This window comes from Siphateles boraxobius, unplaced genomic scaffold (assembly GCF_051911475.1).
Source record: "Siphateles boraxobius isolate OS27281-9 unplaced genomic scaffold, OSU_SipBor_1 46, whole genome shotgun sequence".
Taxonomy (NCBI): Eukaryota; Metazoa; Chordata; class Actinopteri; order Cypriniformes; family Leuciscidae; genus Siphateles; species Siphateles boraxobius.
The window spans coordinates 3,906,946-3,923,166 of NW_027509097.1; the positions used below are offsets into that span (position 1 = coordinate 3,906,946).

The 16,221-nt window shown below is 36.5% G+C and overlaps 1 protein-coding gene across 4 annotated transcripts in view; it reads right to left on the reverse strand.

Moving 5' to 3' along the window:
* Nucleotides 1-109: 109 nt before the first annotated feature.
* ttyh2 (tweety family member 2) overlaps nt 110-16,221 on the reverse strand; it is a 50,325-nt gene continuing 34,213 nt past the window's right edge. Inside the window, exons 6-15 of one of the 4 annotated variants that reach the window (XM_077200322.1) lie at nt 14,426-14,498; nt 11,513-11,582; nt 10,807-10,862; nt 6,294-6,386; nt 5,922-6,014; nt 5,661-5,803; nt 4,897-5,082; nt 4,617-4,695; nt 3,426-3,452; nt 110-2,108 (exon numbers count right to left, since the gene is read on the reverse strand). In XM_077200322.1, the coding sequence (XP_077056437.1) occupies nt 2,028-2,108; nt 3,426-3,452; nt 4,617-4,695; nt 4,897-5,082; nt 5,661-5,803; nt 5,922-6,014; nt 6,294-6,386; nt 10,807-10,862; nt 11,513-11,582; nt 14,426-14,498 (901 nt within the window). In that variant the 3' untranslated portion in view covers nt 110-2,027. Of the gene's footprint in view, nt 2,109-3,425; nt 3,453-4,616; nt 4,696-4,896; nt 5,083-5,660; nt 5,804-5,921; nt 6,015-6,293; nt 6,399-10,806; nt 10,863-11,512; nt 11,583-14,425; nt 14,499-16,221 lie in introns of all 4 variants that reach the window. The other 3 variants (XM_077200321.1, XM_077200324.1, XM_077200323.1) reach the window with 3 other exon arrangements.

Consider the following 16,221-nt stretch of genomic DNA (forward strand, 5'->3'; position numbering starts at 1 on the left):
GAAAGTAACATTTCCCCCATTTAGTTTGAAAACCTGCCCTACTATTTACCAAGCCATGTGCTTATGTTATATACATTCCAAAATAAAAGTTCACACTCAAATGTCTCAATTCAGTTCAAAATGGTTTTATTATATCCATGTTTCTGTCCTAAGTTAGACAGAAATCAAGCACCACCTCACTGTCTGCAAAAGTGTCATTCATGCACCCCAAGTATTAAAATCAGTTGTATTAAAAACACTATGCAATAAACCAGACGGAAGCTACCATCAATCTCAAACGAGGACACGCTGTACAAAAACATCTGTCCAAATAGCTGATTTTATCAAACAATATACTGAGAATGGCACACAAGAATGGAGCAAAGAAATACAAGAATCACACAACATCTGTTACGACACAGGTTATTTACAGCTGGTTAATTCAAAGCATATGCATTGCAGCATGGGAGAAAGTTGGCTCAGTGTGCTTTGTACACTTGGTATGAAAAGGTGGTCTGAGATTTTAAGTTTCAGGTTAAATGACCTCTCATTTGTGCTTGCTGGAAATGAGGTGAAAGTCTCTCTGGATGTTAGAAACTTTTTTGGTACAGAGTGACTGTTTGGTCACAATAAACCCAAAGTGATCATGTTGTGCTTTAAAATGCCTCTACATGCATACAACAGACAGAAAAAGCTTTTATTACCCCTCTTTGTCCCATCCCTGTTAATACACAGTGGGAACTCAATGAATAAAGCAATGAAAGGGAATAAAAACAAAGGCTTTAGAGGCACAAAACATGCTTCCATTCTTGGCACATAAGACATTTAGAAAATAAAATATTCACTTCAAAATAAGATAAAAGGCATTAGTATCTGTACAGTTAGCCATCATAAAAAGTGATGACATGTTCATGAAGTTCACACTGCACAGTAGCTAAAAAACGCAAGACAACTTTTCACGAGCAACAATTGCTTAGAAAAGTACCTAGCAAACCTACTATGTTGACACTAACAATGCTGTACACTATGTAGGACTATATGCCCAATGGACAGAATATTGATGGTTCAACCAGTGTCCACACTCATATGTACAACCTTTAATATGACAAATGGGTAACCTTTAGAAGGTTATGTACTCTGGTCCCAAAAAAATAACAAATAAATAAAGGGTCCTACTTAATATTAGGTGTCTTTAACTTCTATGTTCTATGTACTATATATATATTATAATACTACTTTTTTTTAGCAGTCTTGTTAGTTAACTAAAATTACAAGTAAAATAATGTGAATAAAATAAAATAAAGCGTAACCTAAATGGCAAATAATACTAAAACACCACTGATTGTTAGGTACCATGTACTTATTGTGCTCATGTTGTATTGCAAAACACTTTTGTTGCTACTGAGTTGGGATACGGACAAGTATTGGGAAAGGTTTCGTGGTATAGTTAGGTTTAAAGGTAGGTTAATGGGTAAGCAAAGGGTCAACAGTGTAATAGATGTAATTACAGAAATTAACAACAGATGCAATTTCATGCAGGCATTTAAATAAATACAATGCTAAAATGAATGCACACAATAAGTGCATTGCACCAAATGAATCATTTAAATGTTAGTACATAGTAGTTAAAGACACTTAATATAAAGTGGGTCCAAAATATTTTTTGTAACCCACACTGAACAGTTTCTGCACTTTATAGGCAAGAGGGAAGACCAACAGTCTATTTGATGAGAAATATGATGTAAACATACAAATAAAATATTATTAGAGAGAGGATATTTCAGAAACCCACAAATGTATCAGTAGTGAGGGAAAAGATGCACAGCAACATCAGAATAATCGACAAACACACACATACATGCACGCACCCATATGGACACACACAGAGTGCTTCTAAAACCATGTTCTGCTCTCAGACTGGGGTCCTGTAACACAAATAAAGATGCGCACACATGCTGGCGTGAGTGTTTTCCATGTGTCCATATTTCCGGCGTGTAAAGAATCACACCAGACAAAACGTGTGCAGGGCAGAAGAAAACGGATCAGTTCTACGCTCGGAAATCCTCCCCGAAGTGTCTGTTCTGGTCTTCGGTCATGGAGAGGTAGGTGGCTCTCATGGTTGGAGAGTACTGCGGAGAACAGCAACACAGGAGTCACAAACTCACACTATCTAGATGGCTAATTAAAGCAATCAATGACTATGCTTCAAGAGTGAAATGAAAATGAACTACACTTTTTTTTGTGTTTGTTGTGGACTAAAAGCGTCTACTATGATAGCTTGTTTCCCGCCAAAGAATAAAATAAATTTAACAAAAAAGGTAATTACGCCTTGGACAATTCTAGCTTTTCTTCTCGCAATTCTGAGATATAAACTTGCAAATAAAAGTTCTAAAGATAGAATTGCAAAATAAAAACTCATAATTGCAATAAAGATGTCAGATTTTTTCCCCGCAATTCCACATTATATCTCACAATTCTGGCTTTTTACGAAGAATAGAGAAGGAAACTTGCAAGTTTTAAAGTCAGAATTTGGATATAAACTCGCAGCTGCCAGAAAAACGTCAGTTTTTGATCTGAGAATTGTGAATTATAAAACAATTCAGATTTTATAACTTCAATTGCAAGTTTATATCCAGCAATTCTGACTTTTTCTCTCACAATTGCAAGTTTTTGGCCACGTTTACATCTGGTATTAACGCTTGGTCGATCGGATCAGAAGAGGACGACACTAAATATAAGTGTAGATGGGGTCTAAAACTTTTTGAACTTGTCCACTTTCTAACACTTCCAGAGGTAGTCGAAAAAAAAACTGATTGCTTTCATAGTGTAAACGTTCATGTGGTCGAATCGGTTCAAACAGCCAGAAAAGCCTACTGACATACTGACTTATGTCACAATACTGAGAAAGAGAATTACAAGATATAAGCTCACAATTGCAAGAAAAAAGTCTGAATTGTGTCAAAATTACCTTTTTTAATTGTATATTCCCTGGACGAAACAAGCTTCTATAAGATTACTGATGATGTCAAGGCAGGTATTTTAGCAAGTTAATATCCAAAAGACTGTAATTCTGTCATAGTTTACTCATCCTCATGTCGCTCTTAACCTGTATAAAGTTTTCATGTGACAAAAGGGTCGTAAAGGCATGCTAGTGACCGGACAACACTACAATTAGAATTACATAGAATTACAGAAAAAATGCTCTTGCAAATACATTCTGACCTCCTACCAATAAGGGGCGTGCTCTATAAAACTCATCTGTGTCTAACATACAACATGTGTGGGTGTGTCTATGAGGATCCATGCTAGGAGTAAAAAAAAAGATAAAAAATCACCCAAACAAAATGTATTATAAAAACAAGGGATGAAAAAAAAAGAAAAATTGGGGGGAGGAACAGAGAACATAGGGACTGGGACAATAACACTGCATTCATACAGCAACTTACGCGGTTTATATATGGCTGAGAGTAAAGCTCCAAAAAGAATTGTTTTTTTTGTTGTTGTTGTTGTTGTTTTTTTGATAAAATAAGAAAAATAAGAACAGAAACATACAAACAGAGAAACATACAAACAAACAAAGAAACAACGTAAAATAAGCTATTAGCAGAAGACAGTACAAAACCACTAAAGAGCAAATAGAATATTAAGAATAGAAATAATCATGTTAAGAGTTTAAAGTCAACATGAAATCCAACTTTAGCCCAATCTTAATACATGTGTGTGGTTTAATTTTTATGATGAGCACAGCTGTATTGTGAACAATAACATCACCAATGTTTGTGTGTTTTTAAGTTGATGCACCTCTAAATGGAAATACATTTTGTGAAGTTATTTCCATCAAGTCGTGCATACATTTATGGTAAAGATCTTGAATTGAGAATGGATGAGTCCAGCACTCTGTAAAGTCTCCTCCAGCACATCCCAAAGACTTTCAATGAATTTAAGATCCGGACTCAGAGGTGCCCATTCATGTGTGAAAATGATTCTTCATGCTCCCTCACAACCATTCTTTCACAATTTGAGCCTGATGAATCTTGACATTGTCATCCTGGAATATGACCATGATGTGTCTTACCACATGGTTGTTTAAGAAATGAAAAGCAACACACTCCATCAATTAGGGTTTGAAAAACTGTTGCCAAACATATAACATGCTATAAACATAAAAATAATGATCCAATCATTGACATTTTTTGCCGATTTAAATCCAATTATTATTTTTTTCTTTGGCCGGGCAGATTGTCAGTTTATTTCAAAATGAAATTTATTCCAGTGATGGCAAAGCTGCATTTGCAGCATCATTACTCCACTCTTCAGTGTCACAAAAAGAACAGCATTTATTTGAAAGATACATTTTTTTGTAACATTATAAATGTCTTTACTGTCGCTTTTGATCAACTTAATGTGTACCTACTATATAAAAGTATTATTTAAACAAATCTGACCCACCCAAAACTTTTGAATAGTAGTGTACAGATGGTCAATTTGGATTTCATGTAGACGTTAAATTATTGTGTCCTTGTTTCGAAAAAAAAAAAAAAAAAAAGGTTAAATCTTTAGTGTAAATTATTGCTATCGTGTAAACATGAGTGTATGTGTGGTCATGAGAAGGACTGGACCTCTGGAGCCCAACGCACCGAAGGAGGAGGAGATCCCCTCCCGATCAGAGGCACGTTCTCATAGCGTGGGTTTCCACCAAACAGCGCAGACTGGTTCCTGACAAAACAAGACAGTGATGAATGAAAAGAGAAAGTGATGGGGAGAGTTCAAGTCAGACTGAGTGAACTTCATCTAATATTTATTACATGCAAAAGTTATTGAGTTAAGGTGTCATACAATATTCAGACGCATCCATCTGAAAACAGGAAATCAGAGAATATGAAAAAGAATCAATCATGTTTAAAGGGCCACTCTTACATATATTCGGACAGGGGTGCGTTGGACACGGCCTGTGTTGGAGGGTGCAGGCTGGTCTGGCTGCCCATACTGCTACTGTAGCTACAGAAGCTGTGCATGTTGCCCTGGTGTGAATGGTGGGACGTTATTCGTCGACTCTGAGGGTTAAATGGGTCCCCGTCATCGATGTCATCGTAATCTCTATCTCTGTGGAGAGAGAAAGATAAGCATTGTATGCCATACACTAACATTCAAACATTTTTTTTTTAATTTGATACATTTAATCCTGCTTCTGGAGATATGTCTTCATGCAAAGGCTCTAACAGACCTGCCTTTAACTTTCAAAGAACTTAATTAGCTGGTTTATGGTTAAATATGGTTTTATTGGAGTTAAAGGGATAATTCACCCAGAAATGAACAATTTGCCATTTACTCACCCTCATGTTGTTCCAAACTTGAATGAATTTCTTTTCTTCTGGTGAACACAAAAGAAGATATGCAAAAGAATATGGGCAACCAAACAGGCCTCATTAAATTCCATAGTATGAGGGAAAGAAAATACTATGGAAGTCAATGGGGCCCATCAACTGTTTGGTTACCAACATTCTTCAAAATATCTTCTTTTGTGTTTAAAGTAGCAGAAGTAAGAAACTCATACAGGTTTGGAACAACTTGAGAGTGAGTAAATGACAAATTGTTCATTTTTGGGTGAACAATCACTTTAAATCCACTGTAGTCAATGTGTGTGAATGCATCATAATGCATTCTGTGTGTGTGTGCTGTACCTGTTGGCGATCTGTCGCCACGCTCTCGGTATGGCGCACAGCATGACAGAGAAGGCACAGGCCGCCAGCAGAGAGAACAGACAGAGATACAGTAACCCCTCCACACCATCATAACACACACCTATCAGCGCGTCCAGGTAGTCCTACAAACACACACATGCCACAAGAGATTAGATCCATTTTACTAATTGTGGAAATCTCATTAATCGCGCAGCATCATATTAGACAGAAGCAGGTGGGATGTGTATGAGTGCTCGCTACCTTATTGAGTCCTCGGCAGTCTAGAAGAGCAGTGAGCTGATGTAAACTGGCCTCTGAATTATTCAATAGATGCTGAATGCTCAATAAATCCCTCTGAAAAGAACCACACACACAATAGCTATGAAAAAAAAAACTCGAACTTACCAAAAAATAAAACACTTTTATAGCTTCTATCATTCACTAAGAAATGAAATAGCAAAAAATAATATATATATATATATATATATATATATATATATATATATATATATATAATTATTTATTTATTTATATGTACTCATAAATATTATTTTGTTTGAATTAATTGTAAATCTGCCAAATGCATAAATGTAAATTTAATACCACAGTCTGTATGTCTTCAGGCACACTCACCTCAGCTGTGGGGAACAGAGGCACTGCAAACTGCAGGAGACCCTGTATCTGGATCTGCATGGTGGTCAGCGATCTCTGGAAGACGGTCAGCGACTGCAAAACAAACTAATTCAGGAACAGTTTGTTTTGTATAAGGACTTAGTTAACAAACTCAACATCAACAGTTCACGCATCACAGGTTCGGTTCTGATGTGCAGTTCCACTCCCTACCAGCAGAGTGAGAAACTGCACCAACCACAGTTAAAGTCCCCGTGAACCGGAAGTTGCAAACGACTTTTCTCCAGTGTTGTGACGTATTTCCGAGAGAAACGGAATACTAAATGAGGCAAAATAGTGTGCGTGGCTTTTTTTCCAACTAGCACCTGATTGGATCTAGAAAAGTAGGTGTTTCATTCAAACACACAGGCAGCCTGTGTACTGTCAGTTGGAGGGGCGTGGTTACGGATGTTAAGCAGACACCCAAACCGTCAAACCTACGTCATCAGGGAAGGTCCTCCAATGCAGAGGGGAGGGGAAATTTCAGATTTTGATTAAAGATTACGAAGCCAAAAAATTTTTTTGTGTGGATTGACTTGCATGGATGAATTGTTCACCACAAAACGATCAATTTAGGCAAACAAAGTAAGTATGGTCAATTTTGAATTCATGGGGACTTTAAACAGAGCTGCTATCACTACTGTGAGCTCTCAAATCATGAAAAAAAAATTTAGTTTGACCTACCAACTTCTTATATATATATATTCTATATATATATATATATAACACAAAAAATTAGCATATTGTGATAAAGTTAATTATTTTCCATAATGTAATGATAAAAATTAAACTTTCATATATTTTAGATTCATTGCACACCAACTGAAATATTTTAGGTCTTTTATTGTTTTAATACTGATGATTTTGGCATACAGCTCATGAAAACCCAAAATTCCTATCTCAAAAAATTGGCATATTTCATCCGACCAATAAAAGAAGTGTTTTTAATACAAAACAAGTCAACCTTCAAATAATTATGTTCAGTTATGCACTCAATACTTGGTCGGGAATCCTTTTGCAGAAATGACTGCTTCAATGTGGCGTGGCATGGAGGCAATCAGCCTGTGGCACTGCTGAGGTGTTATGGAGGCCCAGGATGCTTCGATAGCGGCCTTAAGCTCATCCAGAGTGTTGGGTCTTGCGTCTCTCAATTTTCTCTTCACAATATCCCACAGATTCTCTATGGGGTTCAGGTCAGGAGAGTTGGCAGGCCAATTGAGAACAGTAATACCATGGTCAGTAAACCATTTACCAGTGGTTTTGGCACTGTGAGCAGGTGCCAGGTCGTGCTGAAAAATGAAATCTTCATCTCCATAAAGCTTTTCAGCAGATGGAAGCATGAAGTGCTCCAAAATCTCCTGATAGCTAGCTGCATTGACCCTGCCCTTGATAAAACACAGTGGACCAACACCAGCAGCTGACATGGCACCTCAGACCATCACTGACTGTGGGTACTTGACACTGGACTTCAGGCATTTTCAGTAGCACCTCAATGCAGTACATGAGATCCACGGGGAGGAGTCGGATCAAGATCCAAGGGGTGGAGATGGGTAGGATTAGGGTTGGGTTTAGGGATTAGGGGTGTGTTTAGGGATCAGAGGGCGGAGTTGGCTAGGTTTAGGTGTATGTAAGGTGGGAGGAGTTGGATCTGGATCCGACTCCTCCCCGTGGATTTCATGTTCCGCAGTGAGAACCATCTCGGCATTTTGGCATTTTCTTCTCCCCAGTCTTCCTCCAGACTCTGGCACCTTGATTTCCGAATGACATGCAAAATTTGCTTTCATCCAAAAAAAGTACTTTGGACCACTGAGCAACATTCCAGTGCTGCTTCTCGGTAGCCCAGGTCAGGCGCTTCTGCCGCTGTTTCTGGTTCAAAAGTGGCTTGACCTGGGGAATACGGCACCTGTAGCCCATTTCCTGCACACGCCTGTGCACGGTGGCTCTGGATGTTTCTACTCCAGACTCAGTCCACTGCTTCCGCAGGTCCCCCAAGGTCTGGAATCGGTCCTTCTCCACAATCTTCCTCAGGGTCCGGTCACCTCTTCTCGTTGTGCAGCGTTTTTTGCCACACTTTTTCCTTCCCACAGACTTCCCACTGAGGTGCCTTGATACAGCACTCTGGGAAAAGCCTATTTGTTCAGAAATTTCTTTCTTTGTCTTACCCTCTTGCTTGAGGGTGTCAATGATGGCCTTCTGGACAGCAGTCAGGTTGGCAGTCTTACCCATGATTGCGGTTTTGAGTAATGAAACAGGCTGGGAGTTTTTAAAAGCCTCAGGAATCTTTTGCAGGTGTTTAGAGTTAATTAGTTGAGTCAGATGATTAGGTTAATAGCTCGTTTAGAGACCCTTTTCATGATATGCTAATTTTTTGAGAATTTTGGGTTTTCATTAGCTGTATGCCAAAATCATCAGTATTAATACAATAAAAGACCTGAAATATTTCAGTTGGTGTGCAATGAATTTAAAATATATGAAAGTTTAATTTTTATCATTACATTGTGGAAAATAGTGAACTTCATCACAATATGCTAATTTTTTGAGAAGGACCTGTATATATATATATATATATATACACACACACACACAATGTAAAAGTCTTCACTGTCACTTTTGATCAATTTAATGCATCAATGCTGAATAAAATAAATATTCATTTCTTTAAAAAATAGTAGTGTATATACATTCAATAAATATATTGTTAAAAATGCTTGTATTATTACTGCAGGATGTTTGGTTCAATGGGTGAAGGGACATAAATCGACACAGACACGATGTACACACGGGTGCAAACACACACTCATATACTGTAGACTTGTAGAATAAACTCAGAGGTTTAAAAAAAGAGCTATCTGTCAGACAGGAGTGAATGTACGACACAAGTCATATCACAGACTTCACACACACTGAATAGGCAACAGGAAGTGGAGTTGCAGTGCAGATACAGTGCTAAAATGTCTGTCTAAGGAAAAAACAGTCATGCAGAAACATCACACACTCTCTTTATCTGCACACACACACACACACATATACATATATATATATATATATATATATATAAAATATGGTTAGGTCAAACTAAATAAAATAAAACTTAAAATAATAAAATTAAATTACATTAAGCATTGTGTCTGAAGATGATGATTTCATTGGTATATTCCAGGGATGATCATTTTTGTATTATAATAATGAGATTATTCTGTGCTAAAAATAATGCATGGAAAAATGATTTTGTGATGAAATATGACAGGCTTTTGCTCACAAGATTCACCAGCAGGTGGAACATCAGATAAACGCATCTAAAACCTGATTAAATAAATATACTTTATTTGTACTATTTTCACCCTATTGTCTTTATGAGAAAGTGATCAAATTCACTGTGAAAACATATTTCCAGTCCAGACCACATATGAGAATAGAAGACAAGAGAGGCAAGGAATAGATAATGAAACTGAGAAGAAATATTAAACAACAACAAAAAAAGTGACAGACTGAGAGACTGAGTCTGAATAAAGGCCAATAGATATTAAACAAAGATGATACCAAGAACAGAACACAAACAGATTGACTAAATAAGATTAAAAATACCAGATATTCATCTCATTACAGGAAAATTGTCATACATTATCAGTCTGTAGAGAGCATCATCAGCACTTATTTCTCTCTGTGTGTTAATACATGTCATGCAATTGAGCTCTTGTTATGAACATCTTTGCTTTCCTTTTCTTTGTGACAACTCTATTGATCTGAGAGAGATATCTACAGTTACTCTGTTAAAGCAAGTGAAGCTGAACTGCAGCACGCTCAGATGTAGGACACTGGCCTTTTACTGCCTGACCTAAAAACCCTGAGAGATGCTGAGAGACAGGAGAAGTGAGGGAGAAAGAAACGGAGTCGGGGAAAGGGGAAAGTATGAGAAGAGGGAGATCGATAAGTCAGTTGCAGTTTGGAAAGGAGAACTGTTTCATATTGGACATTCCAAAACCTAATTACTGCAGAGAGCATTTTAGGCATCACAGGCACACTTTCAATGAGAAAACAATGAACAATATTAATTATGATTTGTAACATTGCAGTCTGAAATGAAAGTGATTAGACAGAATACAAAAGATAATACATGCAAGTCTGTCTATTGCATTGCATACAGTGTAAACAAGTGTACTACGATTTGTGAACAAATGACTCTTACCAACCGCTTCTTTTTAATGAATCAGCCATTAAGAGACAATTATTTTGAAAATATTAGTTATCGGTTTCAAGTAGTGTAATGACTCACTCACTCACTTATATATGGTTTTTTGATTTACTGTAAAAAATCTTGATTTCTCTAAAGTAGTAAAAGATTTGCAAGGAAATCAGTATTGTTCAGTAAAATGAGAATCAAAATAGCATCAATAGATTCCTTTTGATTCGCATCGCTACAGGGGATCATTTTTGGTGAGGAATTAAAGAACATAAAAAGTGTAATTGACCGTAGTACCTGCTGAAACGGGTTGGGGAGAGTCTGGCTGCAGTACAGGTAATAATGCACAATATCTAGAAAAGAAGAGGAGAAAAGAAGAAAGTGCATTACGAACAGCATGCCATACAGAATTTTCGTCTGGTTATCATTAAGATTAAATGCACCTTCTGATGCATGACATCCACTATAATAGACAGATGTCTAGAAGCCATTTTTAACCATTCAGCCAGTGGCGTTCTATTCATTTTGAGTTGATCTCCTTTAAGTCCTGTGAGCTATTAAAAAGTAGCCTCTGTAGGAATGAATTTTTCCTCTGGGATGCTCCGTCCTCAAACACCTGAGGGAGCTTCTGTCTGTCTGGTCGTGCAGAAGCATATTATGGCTGAGAACAGGATCTAAAGTTACATAATCACAGGAATGGCCATTTTACAGATGTATTCAGTCACAGTGATTATGGAGCAGGATTAAAGGTCGCTCAGATTAACCTTTTAAACTATTCAAGCACTTGATAGTGTAAAAATGCCATTTCATGCAAATGTGTTCACTGAAGAACCATAATCCCCATTCATAAAAAGAGATTAAATGAACCGGCCATGATTGTGTGTGTGTGTGTGTGTGTGTGTGTGTGTGTCTGTGTTTGTGCGTGCGCGTGTGTGTGCGCGTGTATGTGTTCATGTCTGTATTTTTCAAACAAAAATACATTTAGAATAAGATATACACTCACCAGAGCTGATTACGTCTTTTGTTTGGTTCATTAGAAATTTGTCTGGTGCAACACAGAAATCACTTGTGCCCTAGACCGCAAAACACACATAAAAGAGAAAAAGCTGCAATAAATTAAAAGATACACTACATCATTAAAAAACATTTGGGGTCGATTAGATTTTTAAATGTTTTTTTTTTTTTTTTTTTTTTTTTTAAAGAAGTTACTTACTGTATGCTCACCAAGGCTGCATTTAATTGATCAAAAATACAGTAAAAACAGTAATATTTTGTAATATTATTACAATTTAAATTTTAAGTTTTCTATTTCAATACTTTTTTAAATTCCTTTGAAGGTTAAGCTAAAATTTCAGCGTCATTACTACGGTCTTCAGTCTCGCATGATCCTTTAGAAATAAATCTAAAATCAAGCAACATTTCTTATTATTGTCACAACTGAACACAATTGTGCTGCTTGGTATTTTTGTAGAAAGTTCAAAAGAACTGCATGTATTTGAAATTTACAATTTAAAAGTCTTTTCTGTCGCTTTTGATCAATTTAATGCATCAATGCTGAATAAAAGTATTAATTTATTTAAAAGATGTCAACCTTTCAATGGTAGTGTGTATATATATATATATATATATATATATATATATATATATATATATATATATATATATATATATATATATATATATATATATTCAATAAATATATTCAATAAATATATTGTTAAAAATGCTTGTATTATTAGTGCAGGATGTTTGGTTCAATGGGTGAAGGGACACAAATCGACATAGACAGGAAGTACACACTGGAGCAAACACACAATCATATACTGTAGACTTGTAGAATAACCTCAGAGGTCAAAAAAACAGCTATCTGTCAGACAGGAGTACGAATGTACTGAATGTACGACACAAGTCATATCACAGACTTCACACACACTGAATAGGCAACAGGAAGTGGAGTTGCAGTGCAGATACAGTGCTAAAATGTCTGTCTAAGGAAAAAAAAACAGTCATGCAGAAACATCACACACTCTCTTTATCTGCACATCCTCAGGTGGTCAAAGAAGAAATATTTCGGTCAACAATAAATTTGCATTCAGCGATGACAATTGTTCCATTCTACCAGGAGAGATTTCTCTGACAAGGCAACAAAAAGACTCAGATGAAGAAACAATGACAGTACAAAATTAAAAAAAGAAGTCTATGTCAATGATGCTACTGCCATCCTATTAGAAATTCCTCAGCTGCAAAGAAATCTAGGCTTTATCACATGGTGACTCATTAGGAGCCTTTATTTTTCTACAGTAATACACAATCTATCAACTTTAAAACATTCCCCTCATCCTGTCTCAGCGCAAGGAAGTCTAAAGTCAAGTCCGCATCTTGTTGAAATCCTAAGGCTCAATACCTTGTGCTATGCATTAATTCATTAGCCATGAAGACAGGATCAAAGCCCTGTGTGTGTGTGTCTAACGCCTGCAGGAACGATGAGTTCATTACAGCGAATGAGCGTGACCACTGAAGCTGAAGAGGTGGTACATCAACATTTCTCTCTTAATGAGCTGATAGGGGAAATATTTGCAACCTGGATGTATAAACTAAATTAGTCACAGAAACATAAATCGGTATATCTGTAACCAGAACATGCGGTGTGCCAATGAGTGTGTATTTCAGTGTTTAAATATGAAATTATCAATAAAATAATATTTCTGTAACACTTTGCATTTTTTTTAATCACATTTTAGTTTAAAGCAGAACTTGCTTGTAATATTAGTTTGTTTTTTAACACAACCTGTAAAAATAGCACAACGGAAAGTTTCCATTCTTTGTTATTTCTGAGTCTCATTCCCTCTCTCATATCATTCAATTCAGGCTGCAAACTCGCATACATGTATATATTCTAACTTGAGTTGTGAGTTTGCAGGCTACATAGTGCTCTGGACTGTGATTAGATTCACACTAGATTCAGAGGTGGGAGAACCGCTGTGCAGGAAACACTTGTGTATTTGGAAATAGATTGGCAAGTAGAACACATGGACCAGGATTTTCTCACACAGAAAAATCTCCCTTTAAACGCACGCACGCTTTAAGATAAAACTGTTTTTATTGAGCTATGAGATTTTCCCTGTAGTGTGCTGGGAACTTTTGGCAGAGTTCTGAGCCTAAAATAAGGTAAAAAAGAACTATCAGCTCATCCACACAGCCAGATTTTACGTAATCAATTTGATTTGAAATGTACTAAATTCTTCTAGGTTGTCAACAAAATGTTGTTTTGGAAGTAATGTCTGAATAAAAACAGTCACAGGGTCTTTTTAACTGAAGGTGGGCCTACATTCCTTAATTTCTATGCATGCCGTCATATTAAGCGTTGCAAAAAAAGAGATTTAGACAATGCTTTTGAGGAGCTGAGAAGTTCAATGTTTGACAAATTGTATAAATCATTTTTATTTATTTTCATACCCAAAAGGACAAAACAGCAGATTCCTCTGCCACTATTATAAAAGGTTACATTCCTTGCACTTTCTTTTATTTCCCTCTCCTTCATTGATGTGGTTTAACGAAATCTGCCACATTTTACTCTTTTCCCAATAAACACATAAACCACAGTGATTTTGATAGCACACCCACCCACATCAAACGCAATAAAATGGAAGTTTATCACCTCCTTCAGGCAAGCAGACGGCAGTTGACTAGTATTTGTCATGCTTTGCCACATAAACAAGCTTTTGATAGCGATGGACTCACAGTGACCCACCTCAAGTGCATATCAAAACCAAATAACATCACATACACACTATGATATGACATGCAGTGTTCAGGATGGAAATGCTGATAATGTGTGTCTTGAATTCTCCATATCTCAGATAATGACCTGAACCGAATCACTGATTGTACAACAGGCTTGTTGGATAAAACTCACCACTGCAGTGGCCATATCAGCTCCGAGAGACGCCCAACTCAGTATCAGAGTCAGAACCCCGAACACCATCATCCTGCACACACACACCATAAATAATACAGTACGATAAACAAATTTGGTACTGTGCTGGGTCGCCACTTGACGGCCAATATAAAATCCAGCTGAGAAACCAGTTCAGAAATAAAGTATGACAATATGGGTACTTAATTGTCATAAAACAGATGGAAATACTGTACCTTTAACATTTTGTTTCTATTGTGCATTATGTAATTTTCGCCGCATATTCTAAGCAATAACAAAGGCGTAGCTTGATGATGCTGTGAAGTATCATGAAATGATGGGAGTCGTCGTCTTTACCTCCACTGCCAATGGTAATCATTCCGACTGGACTCACAAATCACGTTCATGGATTAGGTAATGAAATAAAGTTTTATAACAATAATGTTTGATCATTTTATTTCATTCTAATGAATTATCTGTAAGTAACAATGTTTAATGCTAAATTACTACTCATATGTCCGTTTATTGGTCAAATTAAATGGTGTTCAAAACAATCACACTAAAAGTACACACTCAGAATTAACAAAAAGGCTGACTTACTATTTTTGTTTAACATATACTGTATTTAATTACACTTGTTCACCAGACTTGCGTTAGGGAATGCCACACATATATTGATCCTTGTTTTATTTCTCTTCTTGTCCATAACTCTTCTTCACCCATACGTTTATGTTTCTTGGAATTATCTTTGACGACAGAACCTGCTGCAAACGATAATGAATAATTGTGGTCCACGACAACAGAGTGGCGTGCTAGATGGTACAACTAATACTTCTGCGTTTTTTTTCATGAGACTCACTGTGTTGCCAAGGTTTCTACGGCAATAAAAGCGGACACAGAGGATAATGCTGACATCACGCCATTGACAGGCGACGCAATGAGGGATGTTACACTGGCTTAAATTGAGAATTTCTCTTGATTTAAACATTGCTGGAAACATTTGGGATAATGTATTACAGAAGTGAACAACATATAACACTGCGCTAGTGGTTTTTGGATATTTTAATGCATAAATCTTACATATTGTGCCGATTATAATGCAATGCAATTTTTTTATGCAAAAATAAGGAGAAATTCCTTTTTTTGGACCACAGATAAGATGGACCAGAAAAAAATTCTCCTCCTTTTTTTGAGGAGAAATGGCCTTGTTTTGGTGAGATTCAACCAAACGTAGGTATAGCACAGTTTGTGCTTTGTGTTTGTGTCCATTTGGGTGGACACACCAATATGGCCAACTGAGCTTATTCCACAGATGTTGTACCTCTTTCTAAACAATGGTTGTGTTCCATATACACCATCACTGAGCTCAACTTAAAATCTTTCTCATAACATAATCCTTATGTTTCTATAAGACTGCAGAGCACTTTCAATGCTTTACTTTATATTGAGCATGACAGCAGACATTCTCTGTTCAGAAATGCACTGTGCGTCTAAATGAAATGCTTTCCACTCTAGGAAATACTAGTATGCAGTAAAATCCAGCTGATAAATTAATCAATTACTTATGCCTAACTTATTAGTTTCCTTTTAAATTTGTAATTTAGATGAGAACTGTGGTGAAACTCAAAATACTGTTCTTTTCAGGTGAATATCATTACTTCAGACAATCCTTTGAGAATGAGGAGAACATTTTATTCGTTTCTTTTCTCTTTGATCTTTCTTCTAATTAACTTGTTTAAAGGGGGTCATATCATACATTTTTTATTGTTTTTCTTCCCTTAGATAAAGTTTTTCAT